The following is a 25001-nucleotide window of genomic DNA, read 5'->3' on the forward strand; positions in this document are numbered from 1 at the left end:
AAAGAACAACTTTCTGAAAAAAAAATTATTCTTGCAATTAATGTAATTTAAAAGTACTTGGCTTTACTAAGTTTTCCTTAATAATATACATAAACTCAGTGGGAGTACATGGCCTTATTTATCAGGCCATAACTGAGATACACTTCAAATTCCTGTATTAACTGGAATGGGTGCCTGATGGCATGTCAAGATTGCAAGATGTAACTAACCACGTAATTTTTTCCTTCCCTGTAGGCAGCGAAGGACATTGGAGAAGCTGTTCATGTCAATGGTGCTGGTGGTGCCCAGGTGGCCAAGAAGGCCAATGGCCCCTGGGCTGTCCCAGCTGTGGTGTGGCAGCAGGACCAGGGCAGTGACCTGTCCCTGTGCTGGGCATTGCTGAGGCCACACCTCAAGTGCTGTGTCCACTTCTGGGCCCCTAATGACAAAAATCTGAGCATGTTCAGAGAAGGCAACAGAGCTGGGGAAGGGTCTGAAGCAGCAGGAGCAGCTGAGGGAGCTGGGAAAGGGGCTCAGCCTGGAGCAAAGGAGGCTCAGGGGGGACCTTGTGGCTCTGCACAACTCCCTGACTGGAGGGGGCAGCTGGGGGGGTCGGGCTCTGCTCCCAGGGAACAGGGACAGAAGAGAAAATGGCCTGAAGCTGTGCCAGGGGAGGTTTAGACTGAACGTCTGGAAGTTTCTTCACAGAAAAAGTGATCAGACACTGGTAAAAGCTGTCCAGAGAGGTTGTAGACCCGCTGTTGCAGGAAGGGTTTAAGGAAAGACTGAATGTAGCACTCAGTGCCATGGGCTGGGTGACAAAGTGGTGTTCAGTCGTGGCCTGGCCGTAATATCCTCACAGATATTTTCCAACCTAGCCGGTTCTGTGCACACAAATCAACTGAAACATAATTCAAATGCCCATAAATAGAAACGGAGACAGGGTGCCTAACGGCTTGTGAAGGCAGCGAGATTTAAACGTATCACATCATTCGCCCTCCGGACCGTTCCCTCACGCCGCCAACGTGGCACTAGCGGCGCCCCGCCCGCACCGCCGCGTATTTCTGCGTGAGGAGCGAACCAAGCTGAGGACGCAGGACGGGGGTGCGATCCCCCCCGCGTGAGGGGCCGTTGGACCCGGCCGTGAGAGACGTGGCAGGGTGCGGCGGCGGCGCGGAGGATGCTGGGAGTTGTAGTCCAAGGCGGCGCTGGCCGCGGCCTCCCTTCGTGTATCCCTGGGACGGGAAAGGCCGGGAAGGCACGGGCCGGGACGGGGGAATCGGACTCGGTGAGTGCGCTTTTGGGGGCGGGAGGAGGCGCCGCGTTGTGACCCGTCGTGCCCGGCGGCGGGGAGGAGCGGCTGGAGGGCTGGGCCGGGCGGTGCCGGAGCCCGGAGCTGCTGCGGGAGGTGCGGGGCTCGCTCCTCGTGTTCCGACCCGGCGCGTCCCCGCAGGGCTGCAGCGGCTCCTGCTCTCCGTGTGCTGCCAGCGCCGTGCTCCGAGGCTCGCTGTGAGGTGAGGGTCAGGGAGCAGCACTGCGCACAATTCCCGGTGGGATTTATCCCGGTGCTTCGCTGGGTCCCCGGTGCCGTCCTGCTACTGCATCCGGCCCGGTTTCCTCCTGCGTGGAGAGTTGGGGTGCCAGGTTGTTCGGAGCCTCGGGGCACTGAATTCCAGCCCTGCAGCGAGGAATGGGAGTGCTGGTCCTAGTAAAATGCCTGCGGTTTCATCCTCACCCTTGGGAATCTGTTAATGCCGGATGGAAGTGGTGCTTCAGGAGCTTTACTACTTTATTATAGTGTGTCCCGAGGCATAATTCGCTCTTAATGTGTGTGATTTATCTGCTTTTATTATCTTAGGAAAAAACCTCACATTATTTCTTTCGGGAAAACACCTCTGAAAGTGCTGGAGCTGTTGCATCACATCCTGTGATATCCATACCCTGGAAATGATGGGTGCAAATTGTTGGATGGGCCGGGTTTGGCTGTTTGTTTGGTGGTGTTGTGTTACTTGATGGCATTGCTGGATGGAGTTACGTAGTTGGAGATCAGTAGTTCTCCCACTGGGGCCGTCATTGGTCTGCGGGGTTCTGTGAGCGTTTTGTGACACTGAAATATTTGATAGCAAAGGGAGGAGGGAGGGGGGTGTGGTCTGCTGCAAATCCTGAGGGTTGGCAGTGGCGCTGAGAATGTGTGACAGAAAGAGCTAATCGGAATTCTAGTAATTCTGATAAGGTCAGGCAGCCTTTGGAGAAATGGAACTTGCTGTGTTTATGGTGTCTGTGGACTCTGTCTGCACGAGTGACAAGAGAAGGCCAACAGCCCTTGCTTGTCATGCCTGGTATATCCAGCTGTCCTGGTCTGTGTTAGTTCTTATGCACACTGGTGAAACGGCTTGATTATTAATGCTATGAATATAGAATCACAGAATGGTTTGGGTCAGAAGGGACCTTAAAGCCCATCCAGTACCACCCCCTGCCATGGGCAGGGACACCTTCCACTATCCCAGGCTGTTCCAAGCCCCATTCAACCTGGCCTTGGGCACTTCCAGGGATGCAGGGGCAGCCACAGCTTCTCTGAGCACCCTGTGCCAGGGCCTGCCCACCCTCCCAGTCAAGGATTTCTTCCTAATATCTGACCAAAACCTATTCTCTTTTAGTTTGAATATTTTTCACTATCTACTGATAACTCAATACCTCAAATTCTGTATTAAGATGTACTGGAAAACATGTAAACTAGCGCATTGCACAGTTACTTGTTTTGGATTTTCTAGGTCATGTCAAATTTTTGAAGTGCCCATGTTAACTTGGAGGAAGCTCAACTTAAACAGAGCCCCAAAATGACAAGTGCACAGTACTATTTACCTGGTGCAATCAGCTTCATTATGAATGGGAGGAAAGTTGACTTAGCTTCAGTTTCCTACTGTAAGGCCTTAATCAGGAAAAGTTACCTGCCACCTCAGTTTCAAGTCAAGGGGTGACACAGGTGCATTGTTTGAGGTATGGCATCAGTAAAGAACCCAAAGTCTCAGAAAACAGGTGTAGGAGAGTTCTGGGGGGTTGGTTTGTTGCTTTGTTTTGTTACAGGGTTTTTTTGTTGCTTTTTACCACTCCTGATCACCCCTCCTGAAGACTTTGGACTTTGAAACAAGTTATTCAACACGAGGTGGTTAAACTGATGATCTCTCTGTGTACTTTCTTTGGCTTCATTGTGACTTTGTGTGTCCTTTGGGACCGGCCTGCATTTTCCAGACCAGAGACTGAAGGAAGTTTTATCCCTTAGTGCTCTCCCTTTCTAAAGTGGGAAAAAACAATGCAAGGGATTTTTCAGATGAAAGTTTTAAGTACACTAAGGGTCCATCTCTGTTCTCATTTCATTTTTTTGGAGGAGTGTTGTCATTTTGTTTGATGTTATCTGCACCTTACTCTGGGCAGTTGTCAGCGTGTGCTTAGCCACGAGCAGTGTCTGCAGCCAGCACTGTCAAAGCTTAATTAAAAGTTATGCCTACATGGTTACAGTCAAAAAGTTCAGTGGCATTTCAATTTAGTGTTCCAGCTTAGCGGTTATGTTTCATTTTAGGCTCTATTTAGAGAGCAGTTCCCCCTCTTAGTGTACTTAAATATATTGGGGTTTCTTTTTGTGGGCTGATGTTTTTTTGTTTGTTTGGGGTTTTTGGTTTTGCCTTTTTTTTAAATTAGCCTGAGCACCTACTGAAATAGAAGAAGGGATCAATTAAAGGTGACTGAAGATACATGTTATAATAAACTCTGAAGTATGGCTGATTCTAAATAATGTGTTTATATCTATATGAAACTCGCTATCTCCATTTGTAGGTAATCTTACCATTAGCTGTGAATTTCTGTATTTTGGAGTAACAACCTGAAGAATGCTTTTTAAGTGTGGTTAAGTCATTAAGATTATTGCAAAATATTAGCACGAATGTAATTAGTTTCTCTTAAACTAAAGTGAAAAGATGCATAATTTGCCAGGTAAGCCTTTCAGTCTCTAAATCAAATTATTTCATTCCTGCTTTTAGCACGAGCTAAAGCTAATTTAAAAATTTCAGTCAGAGTTTTAGCCTGGTTTTCCATTCAGTATACACAAACCTAATTCCCTAGTTTGGTAATTAGGTTGGTGGCTGAGATTTCGCTTTAGGTTAATGGATGAAGTTCAGCTGGTGAGAATCAGTAGGAGTAATTCTAAAGTTAGACTTTGTGCGTGTACTGTATTTTCTTTGTGTAATAGGAGGAGTTAGCATCATCCCTATAACGTCTTCATTGTAATGAAGAGGGCTTTTTTTTAAACAAAGTAATTGATCAAAGCCAAACAAAATTCGTGCTCCTACTTCCTAAAGGTTTGTTTTAAGGAGGACTGATCACTGGAAATACGTTTTTTTCTGTATTTGTCTTTTCCAAACCCCTTCTTTTTTATTTCCATATAAAAACAAACCAGGATTTCTTTACCAAAACGTGGCATTACGGAATTTGCAGTTTCTGCTCACAAATCACTAGATGGCAGTACGGATACTATTTTCACTTAATTGCATGTGCTTCTCTTTCCCTATCTCTGGGTTTCTCCTTTGCCCCTTCAGTTTAGTAAGCCAAAATGTTCTAGTTTGCAAGAAGGCACAAAAGTCACTTCCTTAAGAAGTTAGGCTGAGCTTTCAGGTGCTCCTTGTTGTAAATTATGTGGTTATGGCTTGGATTGTGAAGAGTTGTAGTAATAACTTTTCCACCCAAATGCTTCCCCATTCCTCACACACAGCTGGTTTTGGGTAGGCCATTTATGTTCATGTATATCCTGTAGGATCATTTTAATTACGTGAGGTGCTGGATTATTTTGACACAATGAGCTATTAGCTTCAAGTTACCCATTGTAATTTCTGCTTTCCTTTTGTCTGTTCCCATGCCTTGTCTTTACCCTTAATTTTTTTCTTCAAATTATTTACTTTTTTCATAATGCAGTACCTGCAAACCACAACTGGATTGTGTTGAAAAGTCAGTGTACAGAAAGGTGTTGTTTGTGCAGGCTCCATATTAATCAAGACATCATTTAAGTCAGTTCCATACGGAATTTTTATTGTATTTCAGCAACTGACATGATTTTTTGCACATTTGGGATTACTGTTTTTGTTCTTAATCTTTCTTTTTGCTGAGTTAATAGAGAAAAACAGCTACAGAGTTATTTCTATTTCTACTAATTCCTGACTTTCTGGATGTCAGGTGACCTCTTGAGGGGTTGCCATATCTTCCTTCCCCCAGCACCACCACTGTAACAGGTTTCTGAAGCCCTGAAAAATCCTTGAACAGAGTTTTTCAAAAGCTGCTCTGTGGAACTTTACCAGTCATCCTGCATGGCCACAGAATTTATTTTAAGTAGTAAGCACCCCTCAGCAGCTTTTAATTATGGCATTAGGTGAAATGAAGCAGCAGATAGGAAGAGCCTTGAAAAAATGTTCTAGGTTTTGGTCAGTGATTACTTTAATTGCACAATGGAAAATCTCATGCTTTGCAGTGCGTAACTGGAAGAATAACTTAAAAAATATCTCTGTGCAGAGGAATGTAAACTCCTGTAGATTGATTAAAAGACAAAAGTCTTAATATTGCAAATTCTTGCACTTAGTAAAGTTTAATGGAAGACTCTGCATTTCTTTTCTAAGGGATGATGAGATGTACTTTGCAAGGACAGTCTGTTCCCCACCTGGCAGTTACTGACCCTTTCATCCCATCTGAAGAGAAGCCTTTAAGTGAATTAGAGATGCTCAGAACCCAAAATCCATCTGTCATAAGAATTTCTTGAAGAGTGCTGCACATAAGCCACGTTTACTTGCTTTCCGTGGCTGGGCTCAAGCATTTAATCCTGAATCACTTAATGCAAATCATACTGATTTGTCAGAGGATCTGTGGTTTCTCCTGTGTGATTTTGATGCTTTCATTTGTTTTTGAAACTCCTAGTGCACTTGTGAAGACTGACATTGATATCCTGTCTGGATTTTTAAATTTGGTAATAATACTAGTTTTTCCTCCACCTTAACCTAAGAACAACCTTAACCTTTGAAACAACAATGAGGGAATAAGGAATTTTTACTTTTTTTTTTTTTTTTAAAGAAAGGAAAGCCCCTGTATTTTTGTAAGTGGAGTTCCTTTTTATATAAATGTATTTTTATTCAGCATATTATCTAAGCCTTTTCCTCTGTAAATTCTTAAAGAGAATTAGCTGGCAGTCCTCAGTAGCCACTGATGTAATGGATATGATGGAAAATGGTTTGAGCCTATCTATTTTTCATATATATAATTACTTTATACAAGAATTTTATTTCACTAGACATACCTTAAGGACTGCTATCTCAGGGAGTGATACAGGTAGTTTACCAGACTTGTGAGGAAGCAGGATTTTTTGTAAGCTGCCATTGCACCAAAGAATGAAAATCACCTGGTGATTCCATGAAAATCTTAATTTTTCCACTTTTCTTCTTCTAAGCCCTTTTACACTAATTTAAGGTTGTTAAATAAGCATGTAGGTTTATCTTTTTAGAAGTAGTGTATTTTAAAGGTTTATTCAAATATGTCAAAAGATTCTTCTGGCCTTCAAAATAAAAGCCAAAGTCTTCAATTATTTCCACTTCTGATAACATAACCAGAAAAGTGTGGTGTATGGATTTTACAGGAGTTGGCTGTACTGGAAAACTTGGTGTAAATTAATTTCATTATAATTTTATTCATGCTAGAAGTAACAGGTCCTGGTTTGCATTACCACAGCTCACTAATGCAGCAGAATTGTACCCTGTAGTTAAGTTTTTCTTGAAATGGGATATGGGGTTTGTGATGTGTAATTACCTCTCTTTTATTGCTCTTCCGAGTACCACCAGTATATTTTGGAAGCAGTAGCTGGGCAGGCACAGTAAGGTTTTTAGAAAGAGTCTTGGAGTTTGAGGTATTATCACCATACTAAAAGTAAAGGGAAGGTACAGGAGAAAAGGGACTCACTGGATAATTTTGTACTTGAGATAAGTCAGTGGCTTTCTTTTTTTTTCTAGAGTTGGCATTTGAATTACCTCCTCTGTTGAGGAATGTAAATAACTCTGTTGTGGCCTTTGCACGCTCACTTAAAATCTTTTCCCTTGTTTCTCAAGATGCACTTTATATTTGTTTTTCCCTCACAGCTTTTTTGTAGTTGAAGGAAAATGATGGAAGAGAGTGGGATAGAGACGACTCCACCTGGCACACCCCCTCCAAGCACAGCAGGGGTGGCTGCTGCTGCTACACCTGTCACATTAGGTACAGAAACGTTTATTCTTGTCTTTTGAAGCACTACAAAAACAGTTGCAATCAGCATAATTGCAGTTCTCTTCTCCAGGCTAATTAGAAAGATTTAAATTGTTTCTTAATCGTGCTCCTTATTTGTAATACATCTGATATCACACAGAATATTTTAAACTTTTGTTTTTTTAAACTATTTTAGGAAGGGATGTGGATGCACTTTCATTTTTTAAGGATGCAGGGGAATAATACCATCCACTACAGTGCATAGGGCAGCACAGGAGGGAGTTAAAACAGATTTACAGTCCTTTAGGGGAGAGTGGTAAACCTGAATAATCCCTTGTGTTTTAATACTCACAGAATCCCAGAATGGTTTGGGTGGGAAAGGACCTTAAAGATAATTTTGTGCCACCCCCTGCTGTGGGCAGGGACACCTTCCAGTATCCCAGGCTGCTCCAAGCCCCATCCAGCCTGGCCTTGGGCACTGCCAGGGATCCAGGGGCAGCCACAGCTGCTCTGGGCACCCTGTGCCAGGGCCTGCCCACCCTCCCAGGGAAGAATTCTTCGTAGTGTCTGATCTGAACCTGCCCCCATCCAGTTTAAAGCCATTCCCTGTGAAAAGTCCCTCCATCTCTCTTGTAGCCCCTTTAGATATTGGAAAATCCTCTAAGATCTCACCTTTGGATGGTAATCAGAGCGCTTCTCCCAATTTTTCCAAGATTCTGGATACCATATTTGAAGACCAGGTATTGAACTTTTTGGCACATGTGGTGGTGTTGAGTCAGACTTGTGCGGTCTGTCTTGTCAAATGCTAAAAGAGGAATATACAGAGAAGATCTGCCCACAACATTAAAGGAGTTCTATAATAAAAGCAATTTTTAAAATTAAAACTGTGGAAGTGTAACCTCTGATGGAGCAATTCCTTTATCTAGGATAAAAGTGGATTCTGGAGAAGGGTTGCAGAGATGTTGCCACACATGGAATACATTCACTACCTCATTCATAGACAAGCACAGGAGCCAGAGCCAGAAGTGCATAAAGTGCTACAGGATGTTATCAATGAGGTTAATTTTATAAAAATAGCCTTTAAATAGTAGATTTTTTTACAGTATTTTGTACTGAGATGTGGCAATGAAAGATCTTTTTCATTTTTTATATGACACAGAGGTTTGCTGGTCACCAGTGGCAAGGTCTGTAAAAAAATTGTTCAACTTAATGTGGACATGTACTTTTTTTTTTTTTTTTTTTTTAATTGTGACAGCTTTGCTGATGTTTCATGTGATGACAAGAGCAGTGTATCTAGCAGGTATTAAAAAAAAAAAAAACAACTCACTCACAATTTGTTCCATACGGGTAAAGGTGGCATTTCAACAAGGAGTGATACAGGAAGTACTTTTGGAAGAAAGTAATGTTTTTGAGAAACCATTTCCAAAACTGATATTTGGAAATACTACCATCGTTATTCATTCCTGCAGCCAAAACCAATGCAAGTGTTGCATAAAAACTGTCAGATCTGTAGACATCAATTTGCAAAGAGAATTTCCTGACCTGTGTAAACATCTTCCAAACAATTTCTATAGAATTTGAACATGCTTGTTAAAAACACAAAAATACAGCACACTCATTTTGCAAGGACATTTGGTGGATATGAGGGAACATGAAAATTTGCCAGCTAAATTTCAGAGAAAACTTTTGCATGACTTATGGGTGGGAGTGGAAAATGAATAGCATGGTACAGCAGGCACAGCCAGCGAGGCACTTCTTCCATGTGGATCTTTGTGAGGTGTCTTTTCCAGCCCTTAAACCTTAAGTATCAGAGCAGTCTGAATGTAGAACCAAACCTTCAAATTCCTGCATCCTGAGGTGTTAAAACCAAGATGTAAAATGAGGTTTCTTCAGTTGCACTGATCACCCTAAAAAGTCACTATCAATGATTGTATTATATTATATGTTAACCATTATTAATGTACTATAATATATTGGTAGTATATTATCAATTAATGAAAGCAGAAAATGTTTCGTACTTTTAAGAAATTTCTTTTTTTTTTTCATTTATCTTTATCTCATCACTTTTAAATTTTTGTTATGTATGTTTTGTAATATACATAACACACTGGTACAGTGGTGCATGTAAACAATACATAAATAAATTTACATGGGGGAATGGATGCTCAATTTTTTTTACTGATGGGTGTGTGGGACAAAGTTTGGAGACCATGGCATTAGTGTGATTAGTATATCATTTGACTGTGATTGGTGTTTAGGCTGAGGCCAGTGAGATGCTTAAGCTGGTCCAACATGTTACTGCCACCAAGCATGGCAATTTCTGTTTTTTTGACTTAGTTCCCTTGGTTATAGAGAGGAAAATTGGCTTATCCAAGGATAAGCTGAGGATTTGACTGAAACAGGGAAAGCAGAGGGATCAGGAGGATGAGTGCCAGAGAAGAGAGGGCTGCCTTATGTTCAGTCCGTTTTACAGTGCCGCACCTCTGAAACAACGCCCACCCTCCCAAACATTAGGAGTGTGTGTTTTATTCCTGAAGATGAGCCCTTCCAACATCATCAGTTGATGTAGCACTCACTCAGGAAGAACAGAACTAGCTAGAAATTTCTGAGGCAGGTTTCAGCTGCTGTAAACTCTCTAGTCAAATGCTGACTTCTTTTTAAGCTAATGACAAGTAGGGTTATGCAAGAAGAGGAGATGTGTGTTACAGGATATTGTCACCAAGGATTGAGTGCCATTGGTGGTCTATGAGAACTTGAGCAGAAGTTTCAAATTCACCTCAAAGGAAAAAAAAACCAGACTGGTTCAAAAATTATTTGTGAAATATCTGAACAATTACATAGCTGAATCTCTGAGATTTAGGCTTCTAGAATAATTTTTTTCTCTCTTTTTTTTTTTCCCTCCTTATTTTTATAGCTTTGTCCAGCCCCCTTGCCACACCAAGCATGCCATCTTCTCCTGCCTACTCACCACCCTTGCCAGCTGGAGTGTCCCCAGTTCCTCCTCCCATGATGACCTCGGCCTCTCTTCCACTTGTGCCTTCTGCAACCGTTTCTACGACTGCACCACCCCGAAGCCCTGTCCCACCTCCTGCTGCCCCTCCAGCTTTCAGCACCCCTGTGTCCCAGTTCTCTCCTCCTCCTCCACTGAGCTCTGCTACTGGCCCTGGTCTTCCTGCACCTCCCACTGGTCCCCCCATTTCAGGGTTTTCCATGTCTTGCACCTACGATATCACCAGAGGTCACGCTGGCCGAGCACCTCAGAGCCCACTGATGCCTTCATTTTCTGCACCTCCAGTCTCAGGTAACTCTTTGTTTATTTGCTTTCCTGTTTGTGGGACAGGGTGGGGTATCTCCTGGGTGGCTGCTTTATTCTTCTGGATATACTTACTTAATTAGTTGTACTCAGAAGAAGTAATAACAATAAATTTAGTTGTACTTAGAAGAAGGGATAATAGCCCTTAAAATACAGTCATGGTCTAGGACAGAGTGTCCACTTTTAAGTTCTGGTGGCATTCAGGTTCACAGGAAAATCTTTGTTTGAGAACTTTTATTTTTACTAACTTGCAGAGCAGAGACCATCTGCACAGCTTTTCTTTAGCTCAGAGAACCTTCAACCATTATATTTCCCCAGAATGACAATCACAGGCTGTAAACTCATAATTTTCAGGTTTTTGTTCTGAAAATCTGTCTCTAACAAGCTGTCCATCACATGACACCAGCTTCTATTTTCTTGTTTCCAGCCACGAAATTGCATTGGGATAGCTAAAAATACATACCTTCCATGCAGGCAGTTGCTGTGGTTGCTGAACTGATGTCATTTTCAGCTTGTGGAATGGAAACTTGGCTCTTCAGCTGCAGTTGGGCCAAGCTTTTCTTATTATTGGTGATATCTCTTTTAAGTAATCTGTATTAGGAAAATGTCTAAAAAGAGCTATCAGTTTGCAGCGTAAAATAAATACAACTCTCAATTAAGGCTAGTGTTGGAAAATCTGTTAAAATAGGCTTTTTTATGTAATGGGGCAAAGGGTCACATTTTATTTTTCTACTGTTTCTTTTTTTTTCCCTTTGAAATATGTAAAGCTTCCTTCTTTTTCTACTACTATTAATTTCCAGCACTTGGTGTTTAAAAAACATCTTACTTTCCCTATTGTATGGGAACATTCCCGTATCTTTGTTCAGACACTAATACTTATCCCTCTCTTTTCTCTACTGAGAGTTAACTACGAAACTTTAAATACAATAAAAAGAACAATTTAAAAAATGAGAATGATAAGGAAAAACAGTCATTGTTTGACTTTGTACATAATGTACAGGCAGCCTCAGTTCTGTTAGCAGATGTGGCTGCATTCATTAGGTCTGCTAACCTTTAGCAGGCAGAATTGTTCTTGGGCCTTCAAGAAGTGAGGTGAGTTAGCCTGAAATTGCTCCATTCTTCCTGCTGTTTTCCTTTTAAACAATTGCATGTTGCTTCAGTGTAACAAATTAAACTCCTGTGTTCTATTTTTCCCTCTTACAGGTGTTTTGGCAGATCCCATTACTCAACAGGCACCTTTCTCATCATCTTTGTCTCCTGGTACTGGTTCTGCAATCACTTTTCCTGAGGAGCATGAAGATCCCAGAGTATCTACTGTCCAGAGTGGAGCACCTGCTGGAGGACTCTGGGGCTTTATAAAGGTATGGGGGTTTGTCTGTTACCTTCATGAGGAATTACCGATTTGTACTGACAATAGGAAGACATGTCTTACTCTTTAAATGCATGCTACTATAAATCTTTTTTTTTTCCCCAGTCTCATGTGCAAGGTGGCCTTTTTTTATAGTGCTGTTTGCTGAAACTTTGCTTTTACTTTTTCTCTGCGTAGAGGAGAGGGGACTATAGAGGAGAGGGGACTACACAAATGCAGGTGTTCTAGGTTTAGTCCTGCAATAGGAACATGTGACAGAACCTGTTAGATACGTATATATTCTTAAACCAGATGAAATTTTAGAACCCCTTTAAGACCTGTAAGGTAATTTTTACTTCACAAGGACTGTATGCAGAAAGAGTCAGTCTGGTTTACCTTACCTGAATGCTTTGCATATCCCATTTATAACTTCCTAATTTTCTGAGTTTGATTCCTGCGGGATGCAGGTCATGCTTGTTCTATAACAATCAAGTTATATTTTGTCTGTTTTCAAGGAGAGACAAATCACATATTTTTTCAATCACAAAGAAGTGTCTAAAGTGTTTTGTAAGATTATTCTGCTAGAAGGCATGGAATGTATAGTGCAGAACAGATATTCCTTGATGAGCAATCTAATCAGACAGAGGAAATAAGCAGCAACATCAGCTAGCAGAATTTCATTAGGCTGTAACCTTTCTGGAGCTGCCAGAGATTCTACATTTAAGTAGCATTGTGAAGATTGTGGCAGAAAGATCTGAGGGCTGTACATGAACACTGAGCTGTCTTCAAGAGCAGCACCACATTCTGTCCCATCTCACACTGAATGTGAAGGAAGAATAAAGAAGTTTATTGTCCCAGTGGGCTTGAAGAATTTTTGAGGGATTTTCAATCCCTTTTAAGCATGAAAGCCTGGGAGAAAAAGTTGTGTGTGACATAGCAGACTGAGCCCTGCCTTACTCCAATGATTCAGTCGTAAAGAACAAGATTAATTCTCCATCAGTACAGTGAGAGCAGAGTGGTCATGCTACCGTTTTCAGGGAGAAATGTCTTCTCATGATCATAAAAACACATCTTCCTTCTTCCTTTAAGTATTTTCCTTTCAGTCGTTATATTCCTCATATTTGCAGTAGGTGGCAGTGTTTTACAAGAGAACATTTTACTTTTAACTTGATCTGTAGCCCTTTTTAAGAGTACCAGAGCTTTCATTTGCAAATTAGTTGAAGAGCCAATCTCAATCAGATTTTAGATTTGCCGCTAGGATCCAAAAGGTGTCCTGCTTCTGTTTATGGAGAAGGTCTGTATTACTGACTCCAGTAGTAAGGGTTTTGGTTGAAGTATCAAGCATTCCATGTGCTCTGTGTATTCAGTAACCACTTCTTGAGAATTTCGTAAGTGAAAGAATGAGGAATCATTAGTTATACTGAAACTATCAAGTTCTTGATGTGTGTAAGCTCACATCAGAGTCTGTTCTTTTTAAAGATGAGCCAGAATCTGGGACACACAGTGGTAATTTTTACAGAAATGCATCCTGAATTTCCTGTTGAAGAGCTTAAACAGTAGTTGCCCCAGTTACCTTAGTTTCTGTTCTTGAAGTAATTTGAAATGCCACTTTTTCCTCTGGTGTTGTTAAGAAATCATACACCTTTCTTTCAGATTTCCTTCAAGCTCAGTAATATTGAAAACTGTGACAATCTAAAATTGACATATTAATGGTTTGGAATCAAATGGGACTATTTCAGTTCCTTCAATCTTTCAAAGATGCCTGAGCAGTCCCATTGCAGTTCCAAGGCTGATTTCTGCATAATTGTTGCAATGACTTCATGTTTTGGATTGGTATAAACATATGAATTATTTCATCCTATTTGTGCTGGGCAAAGGAACACATACAGCCATCTTCCACAGGTAGAAGCAGTCTCAATGTTCAGGAACCATCTGTGAAATGACTTTATGTTAGTTAGGCAGCCAGGCTGCTAATTGGAGAAGCACTGCCTGGCTTTGCAAGATGATGGGGCTTTTTCTGCGTTAATGAGGAAGGTAATACTTAAACTTGAGGTTGTAAGAGAAAAGCCATGCACTGATAGTCATATCCTGCAGATGTTACAGAGCATCTTAGTATTAATTTTTTGTTTTTTTGTTTTTTTGTTTTTTTAACTGTAACATTCTGAATTTCTTGAGGAGGGAAAAAAAAAACCAAAACAGAGGATAACATGAAATGTATTTGCTTAAATTTAGGGTGTAGCTGAGAATCCCATGGTGAAGTCTGTTCTTGATAAAACCAAGCATTCAGTGGAGACCATGATCACAACGCTGGATCCTGGCATGGTTCCATATATCAGTAAGTGTTTATGATAAACCATCAAGTATTGCATGGAAAGGCTAGAGGCACTTAAAGTGTAAAAACATTTCAGTTACAGCTTGAAAATTAATGGGAAAGAAAAGCTTTGTGTTACTCTCCATTTTATATTTTACTGGAGGACACTGTATATTGAATATAGCTGAGATTAAAATGAGGCAGCAAAAGGCATTTGTCCAGGGTGGTGGTTTGGTTTTGGTTTTTTTTGGCATGGTTTATTTTTTTTCCAGCAGTCTGGTAAGTAGTTCTCCCTCCTAGGTGTGCCAGTACTGACCTTGCTCTGCCTGTGAAAAAAGCTGCTCAGGAAATGGCTCAGATTGAGAAGAAACCATTAAAATTATATTTTTATCATTTTGTTTTCCTGAGCTTTTTTTTTTTTTCAGCTGGACCTATTTTGTGACCCAACTAACCACATTGCTGCACTTTTGTACTAGTTCAGAGGACAGGGGAAGATGACCTAATTATTGAATAGTAGTTAATTGTCCTACATTAAAGGGAAGATATCCCAGCAGTTCTCTAGTGAGGGGAGAGTAGGAATAAAACCAGTGATGCCAGCCAGCAATGCCTTCTAAAGGTATTTGAAAGCAGTAGCAGGATGTGGTACAAAGCTACAGTAAATGTTGATTATGCACAATTTGGCAAAGTGTATTTAAGGTTTCTATTGCAGTCATGACTGTCCCTTTTTAAAAACAGGATCTGTCAATATCCTGGATAGTTTCACCCAGTATTTATTGACAGAACAACTTCATCTGGAGGAGGAAGTAATTCTAATAAAATGGTTTGCTTGTAGGATTTAGGTTAAGTAAGCTTAAGTCAATGGTTATCTCAAGGTTCTGAAGGGGAAGCATCTGTGTACATCTTGGCCATTTAGGCACTGCATTGTTTTTGTAGTTGCAGGTTGTGAAAACGGGGCAGAGGTTTGTAAACTGAGCCTGTACTTCCTTCTAGAAATGTGTTCTGGGATCAGCAAAAACCATGTCCTCAACAGTGGCCCCTCTTCTCTCTGCTCACCCTCCGTTACTGCAATGCCAAAGGAATTTCATGTTCCTCATGCCAAAACCTGAAATTACCAAAGCTTCTGGATGAGGTGGTTGAAATTTATTTTTTTTCCCCCCTCATCTAAGCAAATAATATTTATGTAATCTCTTTCTTGAAAAGAACTGAACTGTTTTCATTGGTACATTTTGAAGCTGTCATCTGAGCTGCGCTCCTGGAACAGACAATTTCTGTCTGCTCAGGAAATGGTCACCTCACAAGCATAAACAACAGTGCTTTTATAACAAAAGACAACAGGGAGTCTCAAATTAAATATGGAACTGTCATTTCAGTTTATAATACACAAGGTACATTCACATTCAGGTGTCAGAGCCTAACTTGACGTAAGAGTTCTGCCCCTGAATTTACCAGGGTGCATCTAGTTCTTACATTTTAGGTTTCTGTATTACTACATCTTGCCACAAATGGGTTTCTTTTAACCCATGTAATATTTTTATTTCAGTTCTGTAGTATCTCTGATGAACAAAGATACGCTTTTGATATTTGATGACCCTTAATACAAAAGAAAATATATTCTGTATTCTGGAACCAAACATGGGGCACAGTTGCCATTAAAGTTGTTATGTAGTGATTTACTAGATATGTTATGGATTAGTTTTTAGCTTCATTAAAAGCTCTTTAACAGTATTTCTGTTCCTGAGCACTCAGGCAAAGCTAACTTCAGTAAAAGCCTGCAGTCAATTTTAAGCACTTGTTTAATTATGTTGTATTGATATCTATCAAGAAGGAATCAATAAAAAAAGATACTCTCAATTATTTTTAGTCCTGTAGTTGCACAGTTTAAAGCAATTGCTCAAAGTTCAGTGATCTGTACACCTAATTCCATTCAGCAAAGCAATGGATAAATAAAATGATAAAAAATTACCCTAAAACCCCAAAACTGTATGTTTTACTACTGTTCTGGCCTATCTGGTGTTTATTCATAAAAATAAGATGATTCCTATAACTAAGGTCTGCTGAGTAATACAAGCCAAAAAGTAAATTGGTTTTTTCTTTAAAATTTAAGCTTTGGGCTTACCATTATCAGTGGGGGAACTTTTCTTGAGTCAGGATAAATGCTGCAAACTCTGTAAGCTCATGTGGTCAATTGCAGCCTTCTCTGATGTCATTCATATTCCATGTTTTGAGAAAAGATTTAGCTGTTCTTGAGAAAGTTGCTCACAGCAGGGATGAGTTTTATGATGTGTTTCTGCACAATAAAAGTGATGCACCTGTGTTAGACAGATGTGAGGTGTCATTGAATTTTTTATAGTAGTTTTACATTTCTTTTAATCCGTGAATTGTTGTGTTTCATTCTGAGAGGGCTTAGTGAAATCTCCTGCTTCTTTATGGAGATACCACTTGTGGAAAACACTCAAGAACTGTGTACAAGCTTTTGGGTTCCATAGATATTTAATATCTAAAAAACCCAATAAAATTACACTGAAGTTCACATTCCAAGGACAACTACAAAGTAATGAGACCTCTTATTTTAAATCTTGTGTAATGTGGCAGCTGTTCACTGGATTTTATGACCTGCATCAGTGTTCTTGATCCCATTCATAAGAGTTTGTGTGTCACACCAATATTCCTTGCTGCTTCCCAGAACACCAAAACGTTATTGGAAATGGATGTCTTGAGTTATTTTCATAAATCTCTGTGAATTGTCATCTTGAGTGAATGGTGTGATTTTTTTTCAGGTACTGAACCTGCAAATAGGTCGGTTCTTGCTGCCTGTCTTTCATCCATGTATCCCTTAGTTATTAATCTGATTTTCAGTTCCTAAATTAAGTGACTTCTGCTTCATGGAAGAACTACTGTCCAGTGCCTAAGAAAGAGAAGAGCAGGTGGAGAACATTGTTGAGGTGTAGACTGTGTTTGAACTATCGACAGTGGGAAGGAGGAAAATTACATGCATGGATGTATTTTTTACTGATTACTTTACAAAACTATTTTGCAGGAACTGGGGGAGAACTGGACATAGTTGTTACCTCTAATAAAGAGGTGAAAGTTGCAGCAATTCGGGATGCTTTTCAAGAAGTCTTTGGGATGGCTGTTGTGACTGGAGAGGCTGCACAGTCCAACATTGCACCTCAGCCTGTGGGCTATGCTGCAGGCTTAAAGGTAAGCTGATATATAACAGTAGCAAAGAGAAATTGACCCAGAAAGATCTCATTTTCTGTAAAGGGAAGGTCAGTTTCTGGGATAGGTAAACATTTTCTTCGGTGGTTTTTTTTGTTTGTTGTTGTTATTTTGGGGGTAAATGGGTTTGCTTTGTTGTTTGTTTGTTTCTCAGTCTGGATCATTAGATCAGTTTAAAGCTCTCTGTTTGAAATATTTTTAAGGGTTTTTGCAAACACATTCACAGCAAGTGGAGAGTCTTTATGTCAGAGTATTAGCCATTTATGTCAATTTCCTTATACTGTCATTGGTTGCCATCACATCTTCCATACATGGTGGTATTTCTGTAGTTTCAAAGTATATTAGGAATTTTTGAATAGTCTCTTATCAGCACATCATGTTGGGAATGTTAGAAATTAGAAGAGATTCTTCAAGATTGATTTTTCTCCCCACTGATTCTGTAGATAAAGGACAATTTGATCAACTCTTGTCAGGGCTCTTCCTGAACAGATCTGTGTTCTGTTTGAAAAGTAAGAATTCACTGTGCAGCCTTGCAAATTGCTGTGCTGCCCCAGAGGAAGGGTTAGCAAAGGTTATTTCACCAGTTCTGGCCAATAACTGAAAATCCTGAAAACAGCCATTTCTTACTCTGTTTACTTAAATGTAAGCAAAAATTCATGAAAAACGAAGTCCTTCCCCCTCAGTGTTGTGGCAGAGCAGTAAAGCCTGTCCTCATAGCAGTGTATTATGTGATGCAATTTTATATTGAGATGAAGCAGAGCAACGTGCCTGTTCCTTTACTTGTTTAGCCACTGCAGTATACTTTATATCTCTACTACAGCTCCAGAGTGATAACAGTTTTCAAGGAATAATTCCTGTGTGTTAGTCAGATATGTACCACAACAAATGGATTCTTTCCCTTGCTCTTACAAAGTTGGTCCAAAGCTCTTAAAGACTCTAAAGCCAAGACAAAGGGTCCAAGTAACACAAATATGTACTGATACTTTAACTGGTAGTGAAACTTGTCACAGTTACAGGTTAGGAATTCTTTGTGTACGACCCTGGGTATTTTTCTTGGAAAATAAAAACCCTAAAAATATTTGATTAGCTTTATCATGGGTTTTGTTACTGTTTGGGATTCCTGGCCTTCCACAAGTTTGGGTTTTTGGTTTCTTTTCCTATTGAGTCATTTTGAAAAGTGTGTCCTAGAGTTCTTTTGGGATTAATCTGCAAGCACTGCACTAAGCTGTGGTTCAGAGTTTTGCCTAACAGCTTGTGTTGCCACTCAGGGAGCCCAGGAGAGGATAGACAGCCTGCGCCGCACGGGAGTCATCCATGAGAAGCAGCCTGCTGTGTCAGTGGAAAACTTCATTGAGGAACTGCTTCCTGACAAGTGAGAGCCTTGGATTTATTTCAGGAGGGTGGGGACATGTTGGGAATATTCCTTGTTGACTCCCAAGTCTGTAAGGAGCTGGTAGCAGTTTGAGGGGAGGGGAGGGGAGGGGAAGGGAGGGGAGGGGAGGGGAGGGGAGGGGAGGGGAGGGGAGAGGGTTTGCCTGAAGTATTTTGGCAGGCTCAGTTTTGGTGGTGATGTTCAGCTTTTTGTCCAGGCATCTTGAGACTTTAATATAAAAATATCCTTGTCAGGTTTTTATAGATTCACGATATAAAAACACAGTGAAGTGAAGGAAACTCAAAAAATTAAGGAGCTGTAAAATTTGGAATAGTTCTTGGCACTCTTGTGTGTATCCTCTCTTCTGTCTGTCTGAAATTGTATCAGAATGGATAGTGGGAGATACTCTAGCATTTAGAATATGATTTTATCAAATAATGTACTGTCTATTTTCTTTTCACTGATAATATACTTACTTGCTTTTAACTTGCACTGCACAGACATAAAAATGGTTTTCTAAAACACATTCCAACCTGAATTTGTAACATGCTGTTTGACAGGCAGTTCTTGAAGCAGCTTTATAATTAGTTTCCAAAACATTAAAGACAATGTTGTGTTCTTCTTAATGCAAACTTAAATAACTTTCTTCTGTTGTTTACCATACTTGTGCATGTGCAAGGAGGGGAGTTTCAAGTAACCACCCACCACTACCAATAACATATGTCATAGTTACTCCTCCATGAAAAGACAATAAAACATCCAAATGAAACTAGATGAAAATAAATACCAAACAAAAATTAAAACTTTTCCTATTTCTATTTACTTTAGAAAATTCCTCATTCAAATTGTACTAAACATACTAAGCATAAAAATAGAGCAAAAGTAGAGTATCTGTCAAAAATGTAAAAGCCCATCACATGTACAAAAATGCAAATATTAAAAGACTGGAAAAATATGAGTAACTTCTTTATTAATTGGAAGCAAGTTATATTTAATCATGAAGCTTTCTCAGCAGTCTTCACTAGTTCCAAGTGAGAGCATTCCAGTACTCTGTTCCTTTCTACAAACATGATGGAAGTGCTTTTTCCTGTCTGGCTCCACTAAGCTCTTACCAAGAAGCTTGTGTGGCCCAGACAAAAATGTTTCTCTGAATATTTAGGCTTGCCAGAAAATCTCCTGAATGTTGAACATGAATGATAAATATATTATATTCTTTTAAAATTGTTAGGGAAGGTTGTTTTAATGAGAAATGTTCTTTGAAAGATTGAATGAAAACTGTAGCAGAATAACTGTGGCCAAGGGATTATGTTTGCCCACACAACCCCCACCTCCAGCTTTCTTTGTTTCTTTGATTTGTAAGTTTCGTGTAATTCGTACTTCTGTGTATTGTATGTGTTTTACATACATGCACATACACTATCATAAGAGATAGGTAGATAGATAGATGGATGAAAAGTGACACATGTAAATTTCACTTGAAAAATTCCACAATGACTTGAGGAGTCTCATTATTACATTATTACTACGTCTGTAATAAAGCTTGTACAATGTTTGTAATTCAGCTTTTAGCATGTTGGTTTCCAACAGAGTGATACTCAGTACTCAGAAATAAAACCATTTGCATATCACTGCAGGTGGTTTGACATTGGATGTCTGATTATTGAGGATCCAATTCATGGAATTCACCTGGAAGCATTTACCCAAGCAACACCAGTGCCTTTGCAATATGTTCAGCAGGTGAGTTTTCAGTTTTCTTGCCAATCAACAGCTGAGACATAAGACTGAAGTTTTAATTTTACTTGCGATACCAGTTCTTACTGGCAGTTACTCCAATGTTTTCATTTATGAAATGAGGGTACAAACTTTTTGCATCATGTTTATGTATTGATGCCATGAAGATTTTTTGCCTTTTCTTTTATACCCGTTATGTCCTTTTACAGCTTCTGTATTTTTAGTGCTTTTGCCTACATTCTTGGACTTGTTTGTCAAGCTAGGAGACTAAACATTTTAGAAGCTTCGTAGCTAGGGATCAGTGTGCCCCAGCCCCCAAGGTCCTCTCCAGAACATATTCTGTAAACCAAGATAGAACCATGCAGGGGAAGGTTCCTTGGGGAGGGGGGCTCACTTGAGCCTCTCATTGGGGAATCTTTGATAGATATGCTAATTAGTAAAACCTATAATGTTATACCCAATTTTGGGGGGGGGCGGGGACACAGAGACAGAGATAGACTCGGCGGGGTGCATCTCGATGCATATGACCTGGACGTGTGCACCTAAGGATCCTTAAAATAAATACCAAGGTAAAATCCCTTTTCCCCTTCTAACCGTGTTTGACTCTTGATTTTAAGACCAGGAAGGCATCATATTACGTAAGAACCTTCAGGTATTTATAGCAAAGCATTTCTTACTCAAGAGTCTCATTCTGCAATATCTGTCACTTTGGAGCACAAGTTTTACTTTCCTATTTAAGAAGAAGAAGAAGTACTAACCAAGCAGGCAGCATACTGTACTCTCTGAAAACTCATTCCTGTGAACAAAACTCTTTCCTGAAAACATGATTCCTTTTTTCCAGATCAATGCTTGGACTTAAGTCCTCTTAGAACATACATAGTTCCACCTAAAAGACAAGGCTGATTTCAAGTGTGCTATTCTGACAAGGATGTACAAATCTGAAATCAAAAGATTTAAATCTTGGAAATGCCATGGTTCATCTGATTGGAAAGGATGGAATGAACTGCAGTAGTGTGCAGTTCTGAAATACCGCCAGTAGAAGTTTTTCATGAGATGGTTTGTTTTCCTTTGGGCACACACTGGGAATTACCCCAGTCACTGCATGTTGCCTGACAGCAGATAAGAGTCATGCATTAGTTAACTGTGCCCTGAAAATTATTTTAAAATAAATGTTTCTGTGAAGAATTTATAACCAAAACTGTTTGGGGTTTGATCCTCAGATGTTGTTTTGGGAGAACAAATACTAACTTTTTTTTTTTTTTTTCAGTAGCACCTATCTCAATAAAGTGAGCATTTGTGGGATTGATTGGTTTTAATTCTTATTTTCCTGAGTTCTTACAGCTTTGAAAAGCTGATGAGTGGCAAAAGGAGAAATATGGCTCTGTCTCTCTAATTTTACAAAATGCTTTCTAAAAACATCAGAGAAAGTCAGGAAAAAATCTTTAAAGGCCTCTTGCCAACCCAAACTATTCTGCATATTCTAAAATACTTATATATGCTGTTATTGTTGCAAGACAGTAGTTTTAGGAAGGCTGTAACACACTGATGAACTTGATCTGCTGTACATGCACTGGACACAAACTAACCCAAATTAAAATCTGTATGAAGAAGGTACGCCCAGGATGAGCATCAGACCAGAGAAACGCAGTAATACTTCTCTCACTGTACCCCTTCTGGTTCCCATTGCAGAACAAGGGGAGGGCTACAGATGTCATTTATCTAAGTCTTGGACATGGTCCCCCAGTCTGAATTGGAGATGGATTCTATGGGTGGACTGTTCAGTGGATAAGGAATTGGTTGAATGGTCCTGGTCAAGGCTCAATGTCCTGATGAGTATCAGTGACCAGTGGTGTCCCTCAGGGGGTCCATATTTGGACCAGTGTGATTTAATGTCTTCATTAATGACACAGAGAGATGAAGGCACCCTCAGCATGTTTGCAGGTGACACCAAGCTGAGGGTGCAGTGACACCCCTGAGGTATGGGGCCATCCAGAGGGACCTGGACAAGCTTGAGAAATGGATCCATGGGCATCTCATGAGGTTTAACAAGGCCAAGTGCTGGTGCTGTCCTTGGATCAGAGCAGCCCCAGGATCAATCCAGGCCGGGGATGAATGGATATTGTATAAATACATATTTTTATTGATTCCATCTATTGGCTGTTTGAAAAAACAAAACTGCTTCCTAATAATGGCAGTATGTCTTTATTTTCTTAAGTATCCTGTTTTAATCTTCAGATGTTGCTTGGATCATGATACATAGAAATCCAAAAAATTGGCTAGGCATATTATGGGGCAGGCTGAAATTTGATTCTCACACCCTTTAATTTGTCTGTTGATACCAGAATGATCCCTGGCAAAAGTTGGTTAATGCTGAAAATGGAAGCAAATCTGTTAATTCCAAACAGTTTCAGTAATCACTTCTTAAACTGTTCCACACAGGCCAAGAGTCTCACCCCTCAGGACTACAACCTGAGGTGGTCAGGCCTGCTGGTGACTGTGGGCGAGGTTCTGGAGAAGAGCGTGCTGAACGTGAACAGGACGGACTGGCACGCGGTGTTCACCGGCATGTCGCGCCGGCAGATGATCTACAGCGCGGCCAAGGCCCTGGCAGGGATGTACAAACAGCAGCTGCCACCCAGGACCGTGTGACAGCGGTGACACCCTCACACCAAGCGATGCTGGGGTCTGTTCTAGGATTGAAGTGAAGGCCGCGTGTTCCAATTGTCAGCAACTCAGATTTGTAATTTTAACTCTAAACCGTTCCTACTTCTTCAGAAGGGAAGGTGATTTCCAGGAGTGGAAGTGAACAATTGCAGTTTTTAGCTAATGTGTGATTTCCAGGATGATTCATAAAACAAACATGTATTTATGACTGGTCCAGGCAGCATTTCAGTTTTTGAACTGGAATGTGCTGTGATGTGACATTTTACCAGGCATTTGCTGAGATAGATAGTTAGTATTCTTTCTAAAGGGGATATTTGTTTAGCTATTTCTATTATATTAGTAATATAAACATGTTGACAGCATAACATGTGTGTTATATATGCATTTCAATCCAGAGAGACTACCTTCTGTATTACATGTGTTTTTTGGGGGCATGTGTTTAGGGGATACTTAACACCTCATTGGTTTGGTGTCTGTATATAGTTCTCAGGAGCGATGCCAAGTAGTCTCTACAGCACATAACAGTGAGCTGCTGAAGAAGAGCACAAATCCATGCCCTCTTAGTTGAAGCTGTTGCTAAATAATTCTGATTTCTCATTTTCTGTGCTGCATCTCTCTGCTTTTTACATAAGAGTAATGAAATTCGTGGTCAGTTGAAGAACCACAGACAAAATTTCAAGTTGCTTCAGTGGGTTTTAGATCAGGTACTGCACTTGCCACATGAAATCATCTCCGCAGTTTCAATAACATGATTTACTCCAGTGCTTCCAAACTCCATCTGATATATGTAATTATGTAATTTTTTCCTATGTAGTTACAGTTGTCAGTAATTTGATTATGGAAAACGGTGATGTATGTATCACTTGCTTTGTTGTTCTGGGTTTTCTGAACACTTCTAAGTCTAAATGCTTTCTTGATGTCATGAGCTCACTGTTTCTCTTATAAGTTTTCAGTGGTGTCTGATTTTTTTTGTGGCTATAAATATCCTCCATCCTCACACAATCTTAAATCTTTATTTAGAAATACAGAAGTAATTGTGAAGAAAATATTTTGGTAATACTTTTTTAAGAAACAAAGAATAAACAAATACTTTTTGTTTGCCTTAAAGAACCAGTTTTTCAGCTTATATTGCTCCGCCTTTACCTTTCTTAGATGCTTTCAAAGAACATTTTGTATACAATATACTGTTAAGCCAGCTCATATTTGTACCTAGTGAAAGCCTGTCTATTTCCAAGTAATATATTTGGCCTTAATTGGCTTACTCTGTAAAGCAGTTGAATAAATGTTTTCCCTAGAGAATTGCATTTACTTTAAAGGCTTGTTTTTTAATACAGATGGTGAACATTTCTTTATTGAAATTGTATTTACGTGGTCAGATTGCAGATTAGTCACATACTAAACAAGCAAACAGAATCCAACTCTCAGTCTTGAGGTTCCTCATTGGGACTGCTTCTTTCTTTGTTAAACCAAAAGGGTGATACAGACACTTCTGTTTGTCCTTGAGCAGTAAAGGCATCTTTGCATGTACTGTAATTTCAGTTTGCAGTGTATAATTTGTTGAATGCTGCTCTCTTATCCCTTGCTTGCAGCATCCTCTGTGATGCAAAGGAAGAGGACATGAAGTCATCAGTAGGTTTAGGTGCCCTGGCATGACTTAAAATTAAAACTGAAGAGGAATGACCCTATTCTTTCTCGCTTTCCTGGCCCTGGCCTTCACTTTTTCAGAGGTGAGAAGAGTGGAAGAAGATGATGTGGTCAAGTAAAATGTTTTTTCTCTGACTCAGTGAAGGTCTCATGATGT

The 25001-nt window shown here is 40.1% G+C and overlaps 1 protein-coding gene across 2 annotated transcripts; it reads left to right on the top strand.

Annotated features, from left to right (window-relative positions):
- Window positions 1–1162: 1162 nt before the first annotated feature.
- On the top strand, window positions 1163–24504 carry PRRC1 (proline rich coiled-coil 1). 2 transcript variants are annotated; one of them, XM_010403678.3, is made up of 9 exons: window positions 1163–1267; window positions 7140–7254; window positions 10157–10543; window positions 11759–11916; window positions 14136–14238; window positions 17252–17415; window positions 18702–18805; window positions 20440–20542; window positions 22976–24504. In XM_010403678.3, the coding sequence occupies exons 2-9, from the start codon at window positions 7161–7163 to the stop codon at window positions 23183–23185; spliced, it is 1323 nt and encodes a 440-aa protein (XP_010401980.1). In that variant the 5' UTR covers window positions 1163–1267; window positions 7140–7160; the 3' UTR covers window positions 23186–24504. The 2 variants fall into 2 exon arrangements, with proteins under 2 accessions (XP_010401980.1, XP_010401979.1); XM_010403677.3 differs by lacking the exon at window positions 1163–1267 and adding an exon at window positions 1354–1493.
- The last annotated feature ends 497 nt before the right edge of the window (window positions 24505–25001 follow it).

Source organism: Corvus cornix, chromosome Z (assembly GCF_000738735.6).
Source record: "Corvus cornix cornix isolate S_Up_H32 chromosome Z, ASM73873v5, whole genome shotgun sequence".
Classification (NCBI taxonomy): domain Eukaryota; kingdom Metazoa; phylum Chordata; class Aves; order Passeriformes; family Corvidae; genus Corvus; species Corvus cornix.

Coding starts and splice junctions, on each gene's coding strand:
- PRRC1 (XM_010403678.3), top strand. CDS start 7,161: ATGATGGAAGAGAGTGGGATAGAGACGACTCCACCTGGCACACCCCCT. Junction 11,917..14,135: donor GACTCTGGGGCTTTATAAAG/GTATGGGGGTTT, acceptor GCTTAAATTTAG/GGTGTAGCTGAGAATCCCAT. Junction 20,543..22,975: donor CTTTGCAATATGTTCAGCAG/GTGAGTTTTCAG, acceptor TGTTCCACACAG/GCCAAGAGTCTCACCCCTCA.